The sequence below is a fragment of the Aedes aegypti genome, chromosome 3 (genome assembly GCF_002204515.2).
Source record: "Aedes aegypti strain LVP_AGWG chromosome 3, AaegL5.0 Primary Assembly, whole genome shotgun sequence".
NCBI classification, from domain to species: domain Eukaryota; kingdom Metazoa; phylum Arthropoda; class Insecta; order Diptera; family Culicidae; genus Aedes; species Aedes aegypti.
The window spans coordinates 290878288-290895678 of NC_035109.1; the positions used below are offsets into that span (position 1 = coordinate 290878288).

General features: G+C 36.0%; 1 protein-coding gene and 1 long non-coding RNA gene across 2 annotated transcripts in view; one reads left to right on the forward strand and one right to left on the reverse strand.

The window, feature by feature from the left end:
* Nucleotides 1-1616: 1616 nt before the first annotated feature.
* LOC110679250 lies at nucleotides 1617-10603 on the reverse strand. The gene is made up of 4 exons (XR_002502332.1): nucleotides 10461-10603; nucleotides 10367-10403; nucleotides 9674-10250; nucleotides 1617-1839 (listed from the first exon to the last, which is right to left on the reverse strand). It is a non-coding gene; the product is annotated as an uncharacterized LOC110679250 (long non-coding RNA).
* Nucleotides 10604-13333: 2730 nt separating this feature from the next.
* LOC5575268 (insulin-degrading enzyme) overlaps nucleotides 13334-17391 on the forward strand; it is a 31331-nt gene continuing 27273 nt past the window's right edge. Inside the window, exons 1-2 of the mRNA XM_001661826.2 lie at nucleotides 13334-13599; nucleotides 13682-15245. Of these exons, the coding sequence (XP_001661876.2) occupies nucleotides 13535-13599; nucleotides 13682-15245 (1629 nt within the window). The 5' untranslated portion in view covers nucleotides 13334-13534. The remainder of the gene's footprint in view (nucleotides 13600-13681; nucleotides 15246-17391) is intronic.

Sequence of the window (17391 nt, forward strand, 5' to 3'; positions counted from 1 at the left end):
CAAAAACGATGCGAGCGCTGCAGGTGGTGGATTGACCACCTACCATATTTTTGAATCGACCGTTAAAAAGGTGGTCGATGCACAATGATGAGAGTGTGACGTCTGTTTGTCTGTGCTAACATGCTTTTTCGTCTTATTAAATAAAAACAAGATTTCATTAAAAATTTTAGGACCCAATTCGCCTGGGTTGAAGCATCGCTAAGCTTCAATCCAGTCGAAATGACAGTTAGTGTAAAAATTCACAGCGGAATTAGAGAGTGGCAAATAGAAAATAGTCATTAATGCACGCTAAGAAAATATTATACTGGATGGCTTAAATACCATTCTAAAACCATATTTGGTCTATTCACTCATTGTGATGCATTTTGAAATTTTAAGCATGGTTAGTATAAACAGATTTTATATCCGGAAATGATTTTTTGGAAATTATTTAATTTATGCATAAATGTTTAAAATCCTGAACACTGAATAAAATTAGCCATTTTTTCCTGTTGTGAACAAAAACAAAACAAAAATAAAATAACGCTTAATATTCGTATGAAACGTATTTATTTTCACTCAAACCTTGCAATGGTTTATCATTTGTGATCCATTATATTGTATTTGATGCTCAGTGTTGATTCCAATGCCAATCACTTCCACTTCTTGCCGCGGCATGCTGCTTCGATAAGATTCATAATCCACAAGCTTGCTGTAGTTCTTCCCACAATTCTTTCCGGCTAGCTCCCGATGATCGCAATGGAGCTCTTCCCTGAGTTGAACTGAAAAATTTAGATAAAATTTCTAAATATCGAGATGCCATGGGAAAACCGAACTTACCTTCATATTCATTGGTATTGCTTGATTGTTTCATTCCCATCCGCCACCGCCAGGATGGTTTGCTGTGGAACAAACTATTACGGGAACTCTTTACACATTCTTGTTTTATTTTTAATGGTTTTTTTCGCGGAACGAACTTCGGCTTTGAGTAGAATATACTGCTTCGCGACTAAAAATGGATGAATCAACGTGTGAAGTTCGATTTTTTACCAACTTCGCTACGTCGCGAGTCACTTCGCTATAGTGCGCATCTATGCCCTCCGTCGTGTGCATCATGCGCACTATTGAGAATCGAGTTGCGACACGGCGAAGTTGGTCAAAAATCAAACTTCGCACCTTGGTTAACCCATTTTCTAACGCGAAGCAGTATATATACACAGCAAAAAAAGTTGTTGAATATTACATCGAAACTGCTGCAACCAAGTCATTCCCTCGGTTGTGTAATATTACACAGCCCGACGTACTCGCGGGCTATTGGTGTAATGAAAGCGACCGATGTAATTTTTCCGATGTAATATATTCAACGTACAAAATACGATGTAATCGATGCGGTGTAATATAAAAACTATGTAATCATAGCGATCGCAAATCCCCCGTGCGAAAAAAGCGATCCCAAATTCTACTCAATGGTTGATTAAATTGCTTTTTTATCTTTTTTCGCTTTTAAATAATAGTTATGATGTTAAATTGGGTTTTACCCACAGACTAAGTTATTGAGTCTTATATGTTTTGGGATCGATTTAAACAATTTAATCAACCATTGAAGGGAATTTGATTTGATAGTAAGATAAGATATGTTTCAAACAAAATAAAATAAATTTACATTATTTATTTCATTTTTATTGCTTCAAAAACTTTAAAATGATGCAGCATAACGACTGGAGCGCTTCAGGTGATAGTCCGAGAACCCGCAGTGGACAGAGATTAAATTCAAGCCTGCACGCACTTCATGTAGTGATTAGTTTCTTTCAGCCAACAGTGAAATGAATCGTAGAGCTCGTTCATGTTTTTCGTGCCGTTCTAAAAAAATAACAAAAGAATATATTATTGAATTATACATAAATATATATAATTTAAGTATACTACAACGGATCGATATTTTAAACGGAAGTTTTATTCAAATGTTTAACGGAAATATGAGTTTTCATTTTTTTCTGCTTTGGGGAAATCTTAGATACAAAGATTCAACAAACCCGCTTCAGAAAACCCTCTGGTACTCTGGATCGCCCATTGTCCTCTATAAAAATTCTGAACTCAGATCTCGATAGGTATTTCTACGATGAACAACATTGCCGAAGAACGCAAAGCAATCCGATGCTTGTGAAAAAAGTTATTGGACATAGACTATTCGGAGATTTTGCCCGATTTTGTTATTATTGTTATTCCTTTACGTGTTAATCAACGTCGCCTTGCCAATAGGTTTTCATTGAATAACTTTTTTCACAAGTGTCGGATTGTTTCGCGGTCTTCGGCAATATTCTTCATCGTAAAAATACCTATCTAAGTCTGTGTTCAGAATTTTTATAGAGGACAATGGGCGACCTTTGGCGATTTTTCATTGTAAAAGTAACTTTTCCCATAGTAAATCCCATGCAAACTTTGAACGGCTGGCGCTAAAATATAGTTTCTCCGATCGAGCTGAACTTTTGTACAGTTGTTATGGGACCTAAATGCAATCCAAAAAGTAGACTGGAGCGAGAATCTAAATTTTGTCCCACATTAATACTTAGTCTTCTCGCATGGATCATAAAAGCTTTGAAATTCATTTATGGTTTTCTACGAGTTTTGTAAATCTTCAGTCTTCACTAACTATTTTAAATGTTCTAAAATCATTTGAAAGTTTGAAGATACTGGTGTTATTGCTGTTTGCGTTTGACGTGCAAAACTTGGCTAACTGGGCTTCAAATGCGGTAACACAATGCAACCAAAGGATACTTAACAACCATGATCCAAATCACCGCCACCCTAGCAAAGAAAATAAAATTTTAAATTCGCCTTCCTTGAGAAAAATCATACCGCGTTTGTTGTTCCCGCATTTGATATTTGCATTTCAAACGTGCACAGCAATATTATGGCCCATAAACATATGCCCCGATGAATAAACGAAATATAATAACCCACCTCAGTTTTTTTTATTGTAATTACTTGAAGAGTTGCTTTTAAAATTTATCATAAAGATCATCATGAATTTCATAAAGGAATACCTTATAGCTTTTTTCGGGAGATTATTGTGTTTTTTACATGAGCTTCTTATAAAACTACATGAGGATATTTTCCTGACATTATAGCATTCCTTCAATATTTTCCACAAGACTTGCTTTTGACTTTTTCCCGCAATTCCTTTAGAAACGTTTCTACACTCAAGATAAACTTCCCATTTGATTCATGTGCCAACCCATATGGATTTTTGCAATGGAGGTATGCCCATACATAGTATGTGCGAAACCAATAAATCATCACCAATCTCTATCTTCATTGAAATCATGATCGAAACACATATTTTTCATAGCTGGCTTCAATGGAATATATGGAATATATTAAATATATTGTAGCGACCTTTTTCTTAACATTAAAAGGAATAATTTCCATTTTTCGTTCCTTGGATCAGAAATGTTTTATCGGAATCACACACACACACACATGATTCCAATGAAATAAGATCCAAGAAACAATCAAGAATGAACAGTTATAATGAGCAAACTTCATAAAAGTTTATTGAAACAAACTTATTATTAAAAGGCATGTTATCACACGGAAGTTACATCTGCATATTATCATTCTTAGTGGAACTTATCCTCGATTTCGTTTATGGCTTGCAACATTTGGTCCCGCTGCTGTTCAGGAACTCTTTGTTTCAAGACTCTCGCATCTGCACAAAAGTAAATAAATGTTAAAAAACCACTGAGATAGTTTTTTTTTTCTTTTCTAAATACCTGTATATTCAATCAAGATATCGTTGAAATACTGTTATTTGAGTACACCGAGGAGATCACAATCGCGGAAACATTTTTCGGAGACCATGTTTATTTACACAATGTTTTCCAGAAGGGTATGAACTTTGCACATACTTTGAATGTTCTTCAAATGATATAAGTATGTTACTCAAATACATAATATTGATTACGAGCTTATTTGATATGAGATACACATACAATTAATGAGAATGAAAATTCGACCAATGTATGCACAAATGCACCTTTATTTAAGGGGGTTGTTTTCTTGAGTGTAGATGTTCCATGAGTTTCTCATATAGTTTTAGTGTACTTTTATCAAATTGAATTTATATGAATATGAATTTATGAAACATTTATGTTATTCATCCAGTGTTTTTTTCTTGATTTAATAATGTAATTCGAACCTATAGTTACTTTTAGAATTGTTCCATTATATTACCAGTTTTTGGTAAATCCAGCAATAGTTTCTTGTACAATTTATCTAAAAGTTCTTCGTGGAATTGTGCCACATAGAATAAATTGAGCATTTAGAATTTCTTTATTAATTGCTTTTGAGTTTTCTCCATAATAGAATAGAGAAGTTTTTTTTTTAATCCTGTCAGGCGTTCCTTTTGGAATCCATCCATACGTGTTTTTTCCTTTCCAGGTTGTTTAGCGATTAATTTATGAATTTCCTCCAATATTTCTTTCTGATTATTGTAATATGTACTTTATAAAATCGCCTTTGAATAAAATCATAAGAAGATCTGGATATCCTGCAATTTTTTTATAGAAAAAAATCATAAAATTTCTTGTAAAACTTATTCATGAAATTCCTCTAAGATTTCCTTCTGGTTGTAAAATATTATGAAATTGCTTAACCTCTAGACCTTTAGAATTCTTAAGAAGTACTTGTACAATGTTCGTTCTCATGCAAATGTTTTTTTTTTCTTTTTTTTTCATAATATTTCTTTGAAACCAATTTAGGAATTTCATTTTGAGGATTTTTTGTAATACGAATACTGCCGTGAATCGCAAGTCAGTCCCATCTGCATTTTCGTCAAAATTGAGTTGAGTTCAGTTTTCAACATATCTTCCAATGCTCTTTCAGCTGCATTAATAGAATAATATGATTTGTTCGAAAAAATTAGGAAACAACAGCAAGTCAAATTGTTCCATGATGAAAAGTAATCGCATAAAAGTCCCACTACAGATTTTCGCACCGTTGAACATAAAAATGTAATTTGTTTTGATCATATTTATATTTTTCTCGGAAAGATATTACATTGTGCATATTTTGATTATGATCATGTCCCTGTTACATTTCAAATATCCCATGAAGCGATTCTTAATCCTATCAGCTTCTTCAGCTGATTCAGCTATTCAGCTTAACATTTCTTTACAAACAAAACTTGATATAGCAAACTGATTGGACGATAGCTAGAAGCTTCTGCAGGATTTTGATATTGACAATGCTCTTGAAACTTTAACAAATTCCATTGTTGAAGCCAGGAGCATTGCAATTCCAAAATGTGAAGTAAATTTGAATTCGTGATTATAGACGATGATCTTAAACTCTTGATCCGCATTAAAAACGTGAGAAGGCAATTTCAACGCACTCGCGATCCTGCTATGAAAATTATATGGCAGAATTTGCAGAAAGAAATCAAGAAACGTTTTGCACAATTAAGAAACATAAAAGTTTCAAGACCTCCAGGAATTCATCCTGTGATTCTTTCAATTCAATTGTCAAAATTTCAAACAATAAATTTATAAAATGATATCCCCAAAGATTTTTCCTAATATCTCTTCAGAACGTATTGAAGATTTTTTTCAAGGAATTTTCACAGCAGTCAAAGTTCAAGTAAACGTATTTACAATTTCTAGGTGTTTTTCGATGATTTCACATTAAAAAAGTAGAATACCTAAATATAGTTGTGTGTTGGCATACTGCTATTGATGTTTTGTATTCATATCCTTTTTCATAGTGAACAACATAAATTAAATATGATTTTTAACAAAATAAGTTCATCTAACCATTGTGCACAACCTAAAAATTGTAAAAAAGTCAAAGAAGGCTAGAAAACGTGCCTGCTGTCAGTGAGCTGTCTCTTCTCTCTCTCTCTCTCAGCTGAAAAGGAATTGCTAATTAAATTTCACGCCGATTAAATTATAAAAAATATTAAATTATCAACAGTTACTGCCTTATAAACTGACATTACTTTCAACTACGTAGTGCGATCATAAAAAAGCGCTTTCCTGATCGATTCCTTGCGAAATTCCCATGCTTCAAGATAGGATTATCTAATAAAATTACTAGGATAATCTTTGAAAAATTGTTTAACTACTCCAAGAATTGCTCAAAAAGGTAAATAATTCTTTTAATTTGAAAATTTCGCTTATCACACCCTAAGAATTTTTAAATGATTAATTCCATATTTCATGCAGCGATTACTTTTAGAAAATGTTCAGTAAATTTAAGCATTAATGTTTCTAGCTATAGAAAAAAAAAACATATCATTATAATACTTTTAGAGCTACTTTTAGTAATTCGTCGAAGGATTTCTTAAGAATTGAGAAGATAATCACATTTTTTTTTTTATATTTTATAGTAATCACCCTCGATATGCTTATAAGAACATCTCGATACCAGATCCAGAAAGTTATTTTCTTTACGATTTTTTCTAGTGTTAGTTCAAGTATTACTTCAGGATTTTTTTCCGGAAGCATTCTAATAGAAATATCTAGTTTATTTTTTTCATAAATATTGTCAGGAAATTCCCTAGAAGTTCTGAAGATTAAATTAAATGTCTCATAAAATTCTGTCAATAAATAAAATTAAAATAAACCTGAAGTATGTGTTCTGTTATTCTTTCTATACTTACCTAAATTATTACTTCAAGAATTCTTTTAAGATTTTCTAAATAATTACTCAAAATATTTATTTGGAAATCCAGAGAATCAGTAGAATGTAAAAATAAACGAGTTTAAGGAACCTCCTCGAGAATTTATTGAATTTCCGTAGGATTTCTTGAGGAGACATAGTACATCTGAAATGCTGTTATCTAGTAGGTTTCTGTTCAACCTTGGAGGTGTTCTTAGTGGTATATCTAAACGAATTTTTTAGGTAACCCCTGGATGCATTTCAATATTAATCTTTAGATAAATTCGTCAGGATACAAAATTTTGGTAAATTCACGTCGGAATCCATATATATTAACAAAAATAAATCTCCTGCAAAATAACATTGTGAAGAGTTATTGGAAGTATTCTAAGAAAAAACATAGGGGGAAGTCCTCTATGGCCGGACAACCTCTATGCCCGGACAGTTTGAATTTTCCAAAAACGAATAATGATTTTAAGATTTTAGTATTCCAGGATTATACCAAAACACATTTATGCAGTGTATACAAATTATAACGTTTTCATGTCAAAACGTAAACAAACAGTACCTGTTAATAGTTTCACTCTGATACAATCTACCAAAAATATGTGAAACGATAAAATTTCATACAAGTGTAGCCACAAATGTTTTTAATAATTTAAGCTGAATTGTCTCCGTATGTTGACTTCAATAAGTTTTGCATCGATCACAATGCAAAATTTATTAGAAAATGTCGAATTTCAAAGAAAAGCAACCTTTTTTGTAAACCATTGCAAGTCCTCTATGACCGGACAGTAAAAATGTGAATCTAACAACAGGGATCTAAATCAGAATACGATTTTTTCATAAATGTAGGGTACAAAAAATAAACAGCAATAGAAATAAAGCCTTGGAGGCTTTATAAAGTGCTGTAAACAAGATACTTTTAAGGCAAATGAGCGCACGAGAAGCAGCCACAAGATATGATGTACAGTCATCTCTCCACAACTCGATAATGAAGGGATCATCGAGTTAGGGAGATATCGTGTTACAGAACACTAAACCAGTGCAAATATGCGATTCAAGGGATCATAGAGTAACCAAATTTTACTATGGTTCTCTAATTACATATTGAGATACGGAGATCGAGTAAGGGAGAGTTGACTGTAGCTAAGAGCACACTTCAACCTTCGAGCTGGCAAATAAATTGTGAAGAACTATAAACGCGTTGAATTCCCGAAGACATTTTCATCTGAATACGAGCAACCGCTTATGCAACATAGACGACGACATATGGCGAGTCGATCTATGGCGCTGATCAAGAAGGAGTTTATGGAACTGATCTATGATCTCGCTAATATGCAAAGATTGAACCCACAAGGCATGTACTGACATACGAATGAATGAATGAATTTTCTTTATTTGAGAGACTTTCAGCCCTTGGCTGGTTCGTCTCTCGACATACGAAGTACCCCTTGGCCTTTCTGTGGGTTTGATGTAAACTTTGATGGCGAAAATCATAGTGTCCTAGCATAAAGGACATAGTGTCCGGCCATAGAGGACACATTTTAGTGAACACCATTTTTGGTACATAATGTAATCCTTCATAAAAATGAATTGTAAAGGTTTATTTTCGTTCTAATGTGAGTTTTTACTTAAAATAATGTGATTTTTTTATACTGTACAAAAATTAATGGTGAAACTAATGTAGATTTTGAAATATTTTATGTATCCGGTAGAAATCAAGACCAACGTTTATTTATAATTATTGTTTTCGCGGGCACCGTGAATCGCAGCTAATATTTGAATAGTGCGCTGTAAAAAAAATCGTAAGAATGCAGCGCCACACTAAAAAACTGATTTCAAAATGCGGCGAGTTGAGGCGCGTCGCGAGTCTCTTTGGCGCGATCCGGTTTGGTGGCGGTGCGACAATACCAAAAAACAAAAAGTGTCCGGGCATAGAGGACTTCCCCCTACATTTTGGGAAACAAAAACTTCAAAGTGATTACTGAATATATTTTTTTTTAATATTTCTAACATATAAAATTTCTTGGAAGAATTCAAGACGGAATGAATGGTTGAAAGTTTACTCGAAAACAAGCTACACACTTGGTTACCAATGGCTTTTAGGGCGAGATCATAAATTAAGCAAGAATTTGTGGAATAATCTTTATAAGAGTTTATTGAAGATTAAGTCTTCATGAAATATTTAATCATTAAACTTTCATGAAATATCTAAGAAATGTATGTGATGAATTCGAGAAATCTTTGAAAGAAATTTTAAAAGGGAACTAAAATTCGTTTAAGAATTTCATTAAATTTTCAGAAAAATCTCTCTTAAATTCCTTAAAGCAATCATTCGAAAAATTTCTTTTTCCATGCCTTGAGCTGAACATGATGTAAACCTAAATAAACAATATTCTGGAGGAACTTTTATCCACTATAAAGAGTATAAGTGTTCATTCACAAATTTCATAAAGCCATCAAATTATCAAAGCCACAATATTCTTCTAATTTCGGCATTATAACCCTTTCCTCTCCCCCGTCAAGCCTTACGTAAATGCTGCTTCTCAGGTTTGTGTTCAATGAGCACTTCCACAGTTATTAACTGAGAGCTTTCTTTGCCAAAGTTGCCATTTTCGCATTCGTATATCGTGTGGCAGGCTCGGTAGATGGTACTGATGTGCTCTTATACAATACAATCCCGAGCGCAAAAAAATTCATTTGTTATAAAATTTCTGGAAAAAAAATCATGCAAAAATGCCTTGAGTAACATCTGGCGTAATGTCACGAAGCCCTAAGGAAAATCATAGAAATGCTCTCAGAGAAGTGTCTGGTTGGATTCTTCAGTAATCTTTAATAAAATACTTAATATATAAAATTACTCTTGAAGTTCTCCTGGTTCCTGATTGGACTATTTATTTTGTTCCTGATTAATCTCTTTTTAAGCATGTGATCTCTAATATTCCCAATTGTGAAATACTCAGGCGCTATCAGCCCTGATAGTGTTCTGAGAAATGGTGCTTTCAGGGGAGAATGTTATAGAATCGTTACTTACCCAAAACAGCGGAGCAGCTGGTGTCTCCGCTACATCCCATGTAGAGCGAAATCATGGTCACCCGTGTGCCTTCGGTGGATCAGCCAGGAATGGTTCGTTTTTTGCCATGTGCGATGGAATCGTAGCCTTCATCCAATGGTTTATATTTACCAGGTTGAGGTCCACGCTGTCTGTTGACGAAACGTTGCTGTGACGGAAGTTTTGTAGATGAGGATGATGTAGCTTCCAGCGCAACATCCCCTTTTATTGTTGATTCTTCCGGTTGGAAATTTGTTACAGCTTGAGGAAACAGGTACACCGAACTGCTACCGGAATACGTTCTTTGATCCATCGCTGAGCAAGCAAGACGTAGATGCTGCCAACGCATTGGGTTGACCTGTAGTTTGGAGGAATCGATAACGATTCTTTAGCGTGGAGCGCTGGGTGGTCGCTTTTTTTTCGCACTCGATTCCTTTTGGTTTCACTCAATCCGACAAGCTTTCTCCATATTTTCAAGGATTCACTCTTGACGGCGTTCTTTAGGCCGCTGATAGGCTGATTTCGGACAGCAACAGTTGTGTTCCGTCATTTAAGAATGCTGGAATTGAAGATTTTCAGATAAAATATTCCCAATGAAGTTCCTTGGCATCGGAACATCACTACGGAAATCATATTCAACATTACATACAACGAGTTTACATACTACTTACTTACCTCATTGCAATATGTATCAACACCGTCAATGATTTTCCTGCAAAGAAAGAACGAATTAATTCAAATAACATCTTAAAATGCAAAAAATACTTACCAAAACACAACATCCATCGGTTGCGGTAAACTGAAAATGGCGGCTTGAGGCCGAGCACGCGTGCGCAACAAAATCAGAACAGTGTTGCTAGATTTAATATCGCATTTCAAAAGAATGCGATCTTAAATTGATGTTGTGTGATTTTACCCCCCGCATAAACCGGAACAATACAGCCACAGTTTCCGAAACTATCCGCAACTATTTGCAACAATTTATGAACAGTTCTATATAACATCCAAAATAACAATAAACCAACCGTACCATGAACGATTTTTACAGTTCGGGAAATGGTATTTGGGAAAATAACAATGTGGGGAATAGGCGGTTAAGTTATGTAACCATTTGAAAACGACGATTTTCTCGAACAAAATTTTTCATTTACTGTTTGCCAAGATGTTGAAATACTATCCATTTATTGGCCAATTTACTGTTATCAAAACAGTCGTGATAAAGTTGAACAATAAAGTTTAATTAGAAATGTGCACTGTACGTTATGTTGTTGATGTATGGTATGGTATGGTATTTTTAACGTATGCTGTACTGTTCTGTTGTGGTTATATCATATGAAAATAAATGGTGGATACAGATTCGCATAAAAAAATAGATAAATCAAAATGCAGAAAGTCAATTTTTAACTACTTTGCCACATTGCAGCGCTTTTTACAGTACTATTGCAAACATTAAAAAAAATCAATCAAACATAAATTTTCACACTTTGATTAATCCATTTTCCTACGCGAATATTTCGTACTAAATCAATAAAACATACATATAGATCGAAAAAATATCTATCACAATTTAATTATCCGATCATATTAAGTACATAACTGCATTTTATTAGGTTCTGTCACTCGTTCCGAACGTAGTAATTTTTATATATTTATTTCTATATATAGCGGTAAAAAACTGACCGACACTGTCACTATTTTAATTTATATTACACTATTTTCACCACTCTGTAGTGATAAAAACATCATAAACACTATTATTCATCACATAATCCTAAATTTATCATGCACCAGATGCACCATCACTGTAGCTCTTCGTTCGAGAGAAAACCTTCCGCCGGGCCGGGCTGACATGTAAAACTCTTGCCATACATCTCAGGTCGATGCGCGCATAAAACTTCCAGCTGAGCCGTGTGGCGAGATGAGCTTTGAACGACATCCGGCAGAATACATCACAAAAAGGTTTCCAGCTGGACCAGTCCTGCGGATTCGACAGATGATCAGTTGTTATAAAAATCTAAGTTACCAAAGTAATTACCTGCCACTGGTTTTAGTTGGTCCAATTCCATTTTTCCTATCAACGATCAATTTTGTTGCTGACAGAGCTCATGCAGACGACAACACAAGTCATTTTGTAGGCTGGTTTTGCAGCAATTTGTTTGCTTCCAACGGTGGTACCTGCGTTGCATTTGAGATGAGGAATTCAGCAAAATACTGTTTGTCACGTAATCGTCCACAAGGATGTATTCAGATAACTTTAAAACTTAATTCTACTAGGATTTGTAAAATCGACCGCAAAAACGTTCAAGCGGTTGATGTTTTGTTTTTTTTTTCACAGGCTGTCGAAAACATACACCCGCAAAACAATTAACACAGTTTCATATTCATTAAATGCATGAAGTTTTTATTGCATAGAACGATTTTTTAAAGAAAGAAGAACAACGCATATTATTAATGTTTTCCCACTTTATCGGTCGAGTTATGTAAAAAAGCAAATGTTTTTTTATTGTTCTGAAATTTACACAGCCAATATGCATGTCATAGTCGTAATAATAATGATAATTTGTTGGTGAAAATTTTTAAGCGTTACATTGAACGCAATAATGTATGTAACAGTTTTCCAAACTGTTGCAAAAAAGTAAAATATAGTTAAATGTCCCTGTATTAGTGTGTAACGAAAAATCAAGCTCAAACCGTTAGACAAACTGTTATCTTACATTTCAACTATACTTCGCGAATGTTGAGCTCCATATTATCCAACAATAAGTGGACATTGCAACAAAGGATTACTGTTTGGAATACGTTATAAAAATCATTTTATACAGTCAAAAGCTTTTGGTTCTATATTGTTCAACATAAGAGCAACTACTTGTGAAACATTAACATTTACAGTTAAAAGAAACATACTGTTTGGAATGATAGGCAAACTGTATTTTTCTATGCGGGCCAACTTAGTCGCAACGAGTTGGTTGCAGCTGTTTGCGTGTAATATTCACATTCCGTTCATGTAAATATTACATATATCCAACATAATGAAAAAAATAAATTCCACTTCTGTGTAATTTCAAATGGACGTAATTTAACATCGAACCGGTGTGATTATGTATCTGGAAATCACGATTACATCGGAATTTTTTTACATCAACGGTATTACGTCGAGCCATATTACATAATTTTTTGCTGTGTATAAAATCAAACTTATTTCGGAAAACAACCGGAGAACTTGAAAGCGACGTGGTTGCAATGGGACAGATAAAGAAAAAGAAATTATTTCGGTTAAGTCCCAAGAGTAGCGTGATTCGCTACATATGCACGTCAAAAAATATTCCATGGTTAATCATGGGAAAGTATAAAACATAATATTTCGGTGATTAATTTTTAGGTTTCTCAATGATTAAAAGGAGAAAATGTTGGTAAAATAATAAATTACATACTAATTAGCATTTTCGACTTTATCCGTGTGCATAAACTTTTATAATTTTGTGACTATTTTGATTTCTGAGAGTGTGTCAATCAAAATTTGATTTTAATAAGCCTATTTTGTGCAACCCTGCAGCCGCAGGCTACATTGGCGTTGCGTGAGTCGACATACATTGAGGTCAATTTGGCAACACTGCCATTTTCGTTTGTTTTGACTTTTTATCACGCTGAGCTGACTGACAGCCAGCAAAAAATTTTCATCATTCTGCAGTTTTTATTCGCGAGTTTCGGTCGTGCTGTGGTGAAAAAGTGCTGCTTCTGTTTGTGCAATCAGAAAACAATCATTATTTTGCTGGACCCTTTAAAAATTATTGTTTTTCCGCGTTATTGTCGTAATCCTACGGTTCGGTTCATTAGTTTCGATTAATGTATCAACAACTTTGCCGTCGCGTCTCATGGACTTCAGTGCGTGAGGGAAACCTGTTTACAAGGTGAGAACTTTTCCTGATTACATCAATATTCTCGGATGTTATTTTCGAAACCTGGTTGAATCATCTCTATTGTTTCTTCCAGAAATTCTTTGCTCATCAGAGCATCGGGAAGATTTGTGCACAACAGTAGTAGTAGCAGCAAGACAAACCAAACCGGAAGTTCCCCCAACAACATCATGGAGACGACCCTGGCCAATGCGCCACTGCCGAAGCTATCGACCGGAACTGGAACGGTCGCGATGGGAGTGGGAAAACTGACCCGCTTCGACAATATAACCAAGTCCCAGCAGGACAGCCGCAACTATCGAGGGCTGCAGCTGGAGAATGGGCTGAAAGTGCTGCTGATTTCCGACCCAACGACGGACAAATCGGCGGCTGCGCTCTCCGTGGCGGTTGGTCATTTGAGTGACCCGGACGAAATTCCAGGATTGGCTCACTTCTGCGAGCATATGCTTTTCTTGGGGACGAAGAAGTACGTGAACGAAAACGATTACATGTCGTTTCTGTCGGAGAATGGGGGCAGTTCGAATGCGGCCACTTATGCCGACACTACCAAGTACTACTTTGACGTCGTTCCGGAGAAGCTGCCTGAGGCGTTGGACCGATTTTCGCAGTTCTTCATAGCGCCACTGTTCACTGAGTCGGCAACCGAGAGGGAGATCAATGCGGTTCATTCGGAACACGAGAAGAATCTGTCGATGGACGTCTGGAGGATACGGCAGGTCAACAAGTCCCTTTGTGACCCGAAGCACCCGTACAACAAGTTTGGCACCGGCAGTAAGAAAACCCTGCTGGAAGATCCCAAAACCACCAACATCAACATTCGGGAAGAACTGATGAAATTCCACGCCAAGTGGTACTCGGCCAACATAATGAGTTTGGCCGTTTTCGGTAAGGAATCCCTGGACGACCTGGAATCCATGGTCGTGGGGATGTTTTCGGAAATCGAGAACAAAAACGTAACCTCCCCAGAATGGAAGGACCTTCCATACAAGAATGACCAGCTGGCCACCAAGACAAAGGTTGTACCGGTGAAAGACTCTCGATCGCTGACGATCACTTTCCAGACGGAAGACCTGGAACAGCATTATCGCGCTGGACCGGAACATTACGCAAGCCATCTGATCGGGCACGAGGGTGCCGGAAGCATTCTGTCCGAGCTGAAGGCCAAAGGCTGGTGCAACAATCTCGTTGGAGGGTACAACACCATCGGCCGAGGATTCGGATTCTTCGAAGTCATGGTCGATCTCACCCAAGACGGATTCGAGCACGTCGACGACATCGTGAAGATCATTTTCCAATACATCAACATGCTGAAGAAGGAAGGACCGCAGAAGTGGATCTTCGAAGAGTACTGCGATTTGTGCGAGATGCAGTTCCGTTTCAAGGACAAGGAGAACCCGCTCACGTTGGTGTCCAGTGTTGTTCATTCGATGCAAAGCTATCCACTGGAGGAGGTCCTGGCGGCGCCCTATCTGATATCAGAGTGGCGGCCGGACTTGATTGAGGATCTGTGGAACAAGTTCTATCCGCAGAACGCGAGGATTACCGTCGTAGGGCAGAAGTGCCAAGCGAAGGCCACCTGCGAGGAGGAGTGGTACGGTACCAAGTACTCGACGGAGAAAATTGATGCGAAGGTGCTGGAGGTGAGTGTGTCTATGGTTAATATAGTCTATCGTTCCCCTAAACATAGCTTTCAGGTCCCACTGACGGTTCTACCATTTTCTTATTATTATTATTGTCTTCATTAAAGAGACGTCTCTTACGATTTGCTATCCCTAATTTAATATTGACGTAGCCTGAGGGGATATGAGCCTATTTAAGTGATATAATATCCGATGCAAGACCTAATTAGGGATGGTACTTAAATTATCTCACGTTAAATTTCAACTTTCAACTGGATATTTATTTATTTATTTCGGCAACCGACGTAGACTACACTGAGACAAAAATACTTAGGTTTTCCATAAATCAAGACTTATGAATCAGCCAAATTATGGTTTCATTGCACGCTTAAACATTTCGAAAATGGGATCATAAGTTTCATAAGTGAGAGCTTTGAATTCTTTAACAAGAATTACTTGAAACAATTATCATAGCAATCGCTAGAAGAACTACTCCGCTTTCGATGTTGGCTACAAGTTAATCGAAACAGATCACATGTTATCAAAACATGTCAATTTTTGAGCACGCCTGAAATAAAAGGCGAACAATACTATCGATTGATAATTCGAATTGAGTTAATATCATTGCGTTTATTACCGAATTTCATTGAATGAATTATGAAATTTATTACTGAAATTCTTCACCAAAATCATAAGTAAAACTTAACACTTCAGTCGTCGCGCTGTTGTATTTTGTACAACAGTAGTGAAAAAACCTCGCTAATCGTACACAGCACCAGCGTGGTGGTTCTGACGGTGAAAAACCGCGCGACGACTGAAGGGTTAAAAAAATCAATAATAATCGTTGTGGCGCTAAATCATAATTATTCCTTAAGAAATTATTAAGCTTTTTTGCCTCAGTGTAGTGCATTTTACATATACATATTTTTGTTTTATTTCTTAATATTAAAATTATGAAATTTATAAAAACATATTGAAAAAGAAAGTGTAGTGTAAGTAATGTTAATTTCATTTTGTTTTATTTTATGTGTTGCGATTTCTAATGAATTTGAAGTATGTTTTTAGATTTTGCCGAAACATGGTAAATAGTTTCGCAATGTTGATTGTAAATGGCCATCATTTGATTTAGAGGCCCGTTTTTGGCATAATTTGTTAGATGATGATTTGTCAAGAATAAGTTACGATTTCGTAGTTGTCTAGAAGGAACGTAGAAATTTAATTTTGATAAGATTTCCAGGGCTGTTACAACAGTCGCGAATTTCGCGATTCTCGCGGATTTCGCGATTTTCGCAGATTTGTAGCGGATTTGGTACGCCAGGCGCAAAAATTGCGAGGGACTGAAATTCTGTCGCGAAAATCGCGGATTTTCAAAATCATGCCACAAAAATCACCAATAAATTATTTTGATACGACAAGTTGTGCAGTTCATTATTAGGATTTTTTATTTTAGTTGGTTAAGATCTATTGTCCACATGGGCACTACGCAAGCTGATATTACATTTGACAGATGTACTAACTAGGGAAGGGACGTTTCGCATAAAGGCGTTTCACATAAGGACGTTTCGCATAATAACATTTGGCATAAAGAGAATTATATGCCTTCCTTAAAATGCTACCTGTTCTTATATGAAACTGCTTTATGCGAAACGTTCATTATTCCAAACGTCCGTATGCGAAACGTCCTTATGCGAAATGGCTCATCCCCGTACTAACTCCCTCATTTAGCACATAGTCAGCTATCTTCGCAATGTGGTATCTGCAATTATTCTATTTCTATTTTTGTGATCAATCCTCGTCTGCTTTACCGACAGAAGGAACATCCCCTGCTGCTTATACATTGTTGCCAATGTGTTGTATCCAACGAATCCATCGAGAGTAGTCCGGTTGTGTTTGCATTGTTGGTCGGTTGCTATTATTCCAGTGAAATGTTGGATGATTTGCCATCCGAGAAAGATCATAGTCCAGTCGCTGTCTGATCGCCGAGATTGACGGGTGCTCCCCTTCATAGCACCGTCTTCCGTGCAGAACCTTCCAGCGACTTGACGAAAGGTTTTGGTAGGGAGACTGGGAATCAAACCTATGACCTTCTGTTTATAAAGCGAGAGTGCAGCCAACTACACCACGTTGACCCCCTATTATTAGAAATTTTGTATTTAAAAATGTAAAC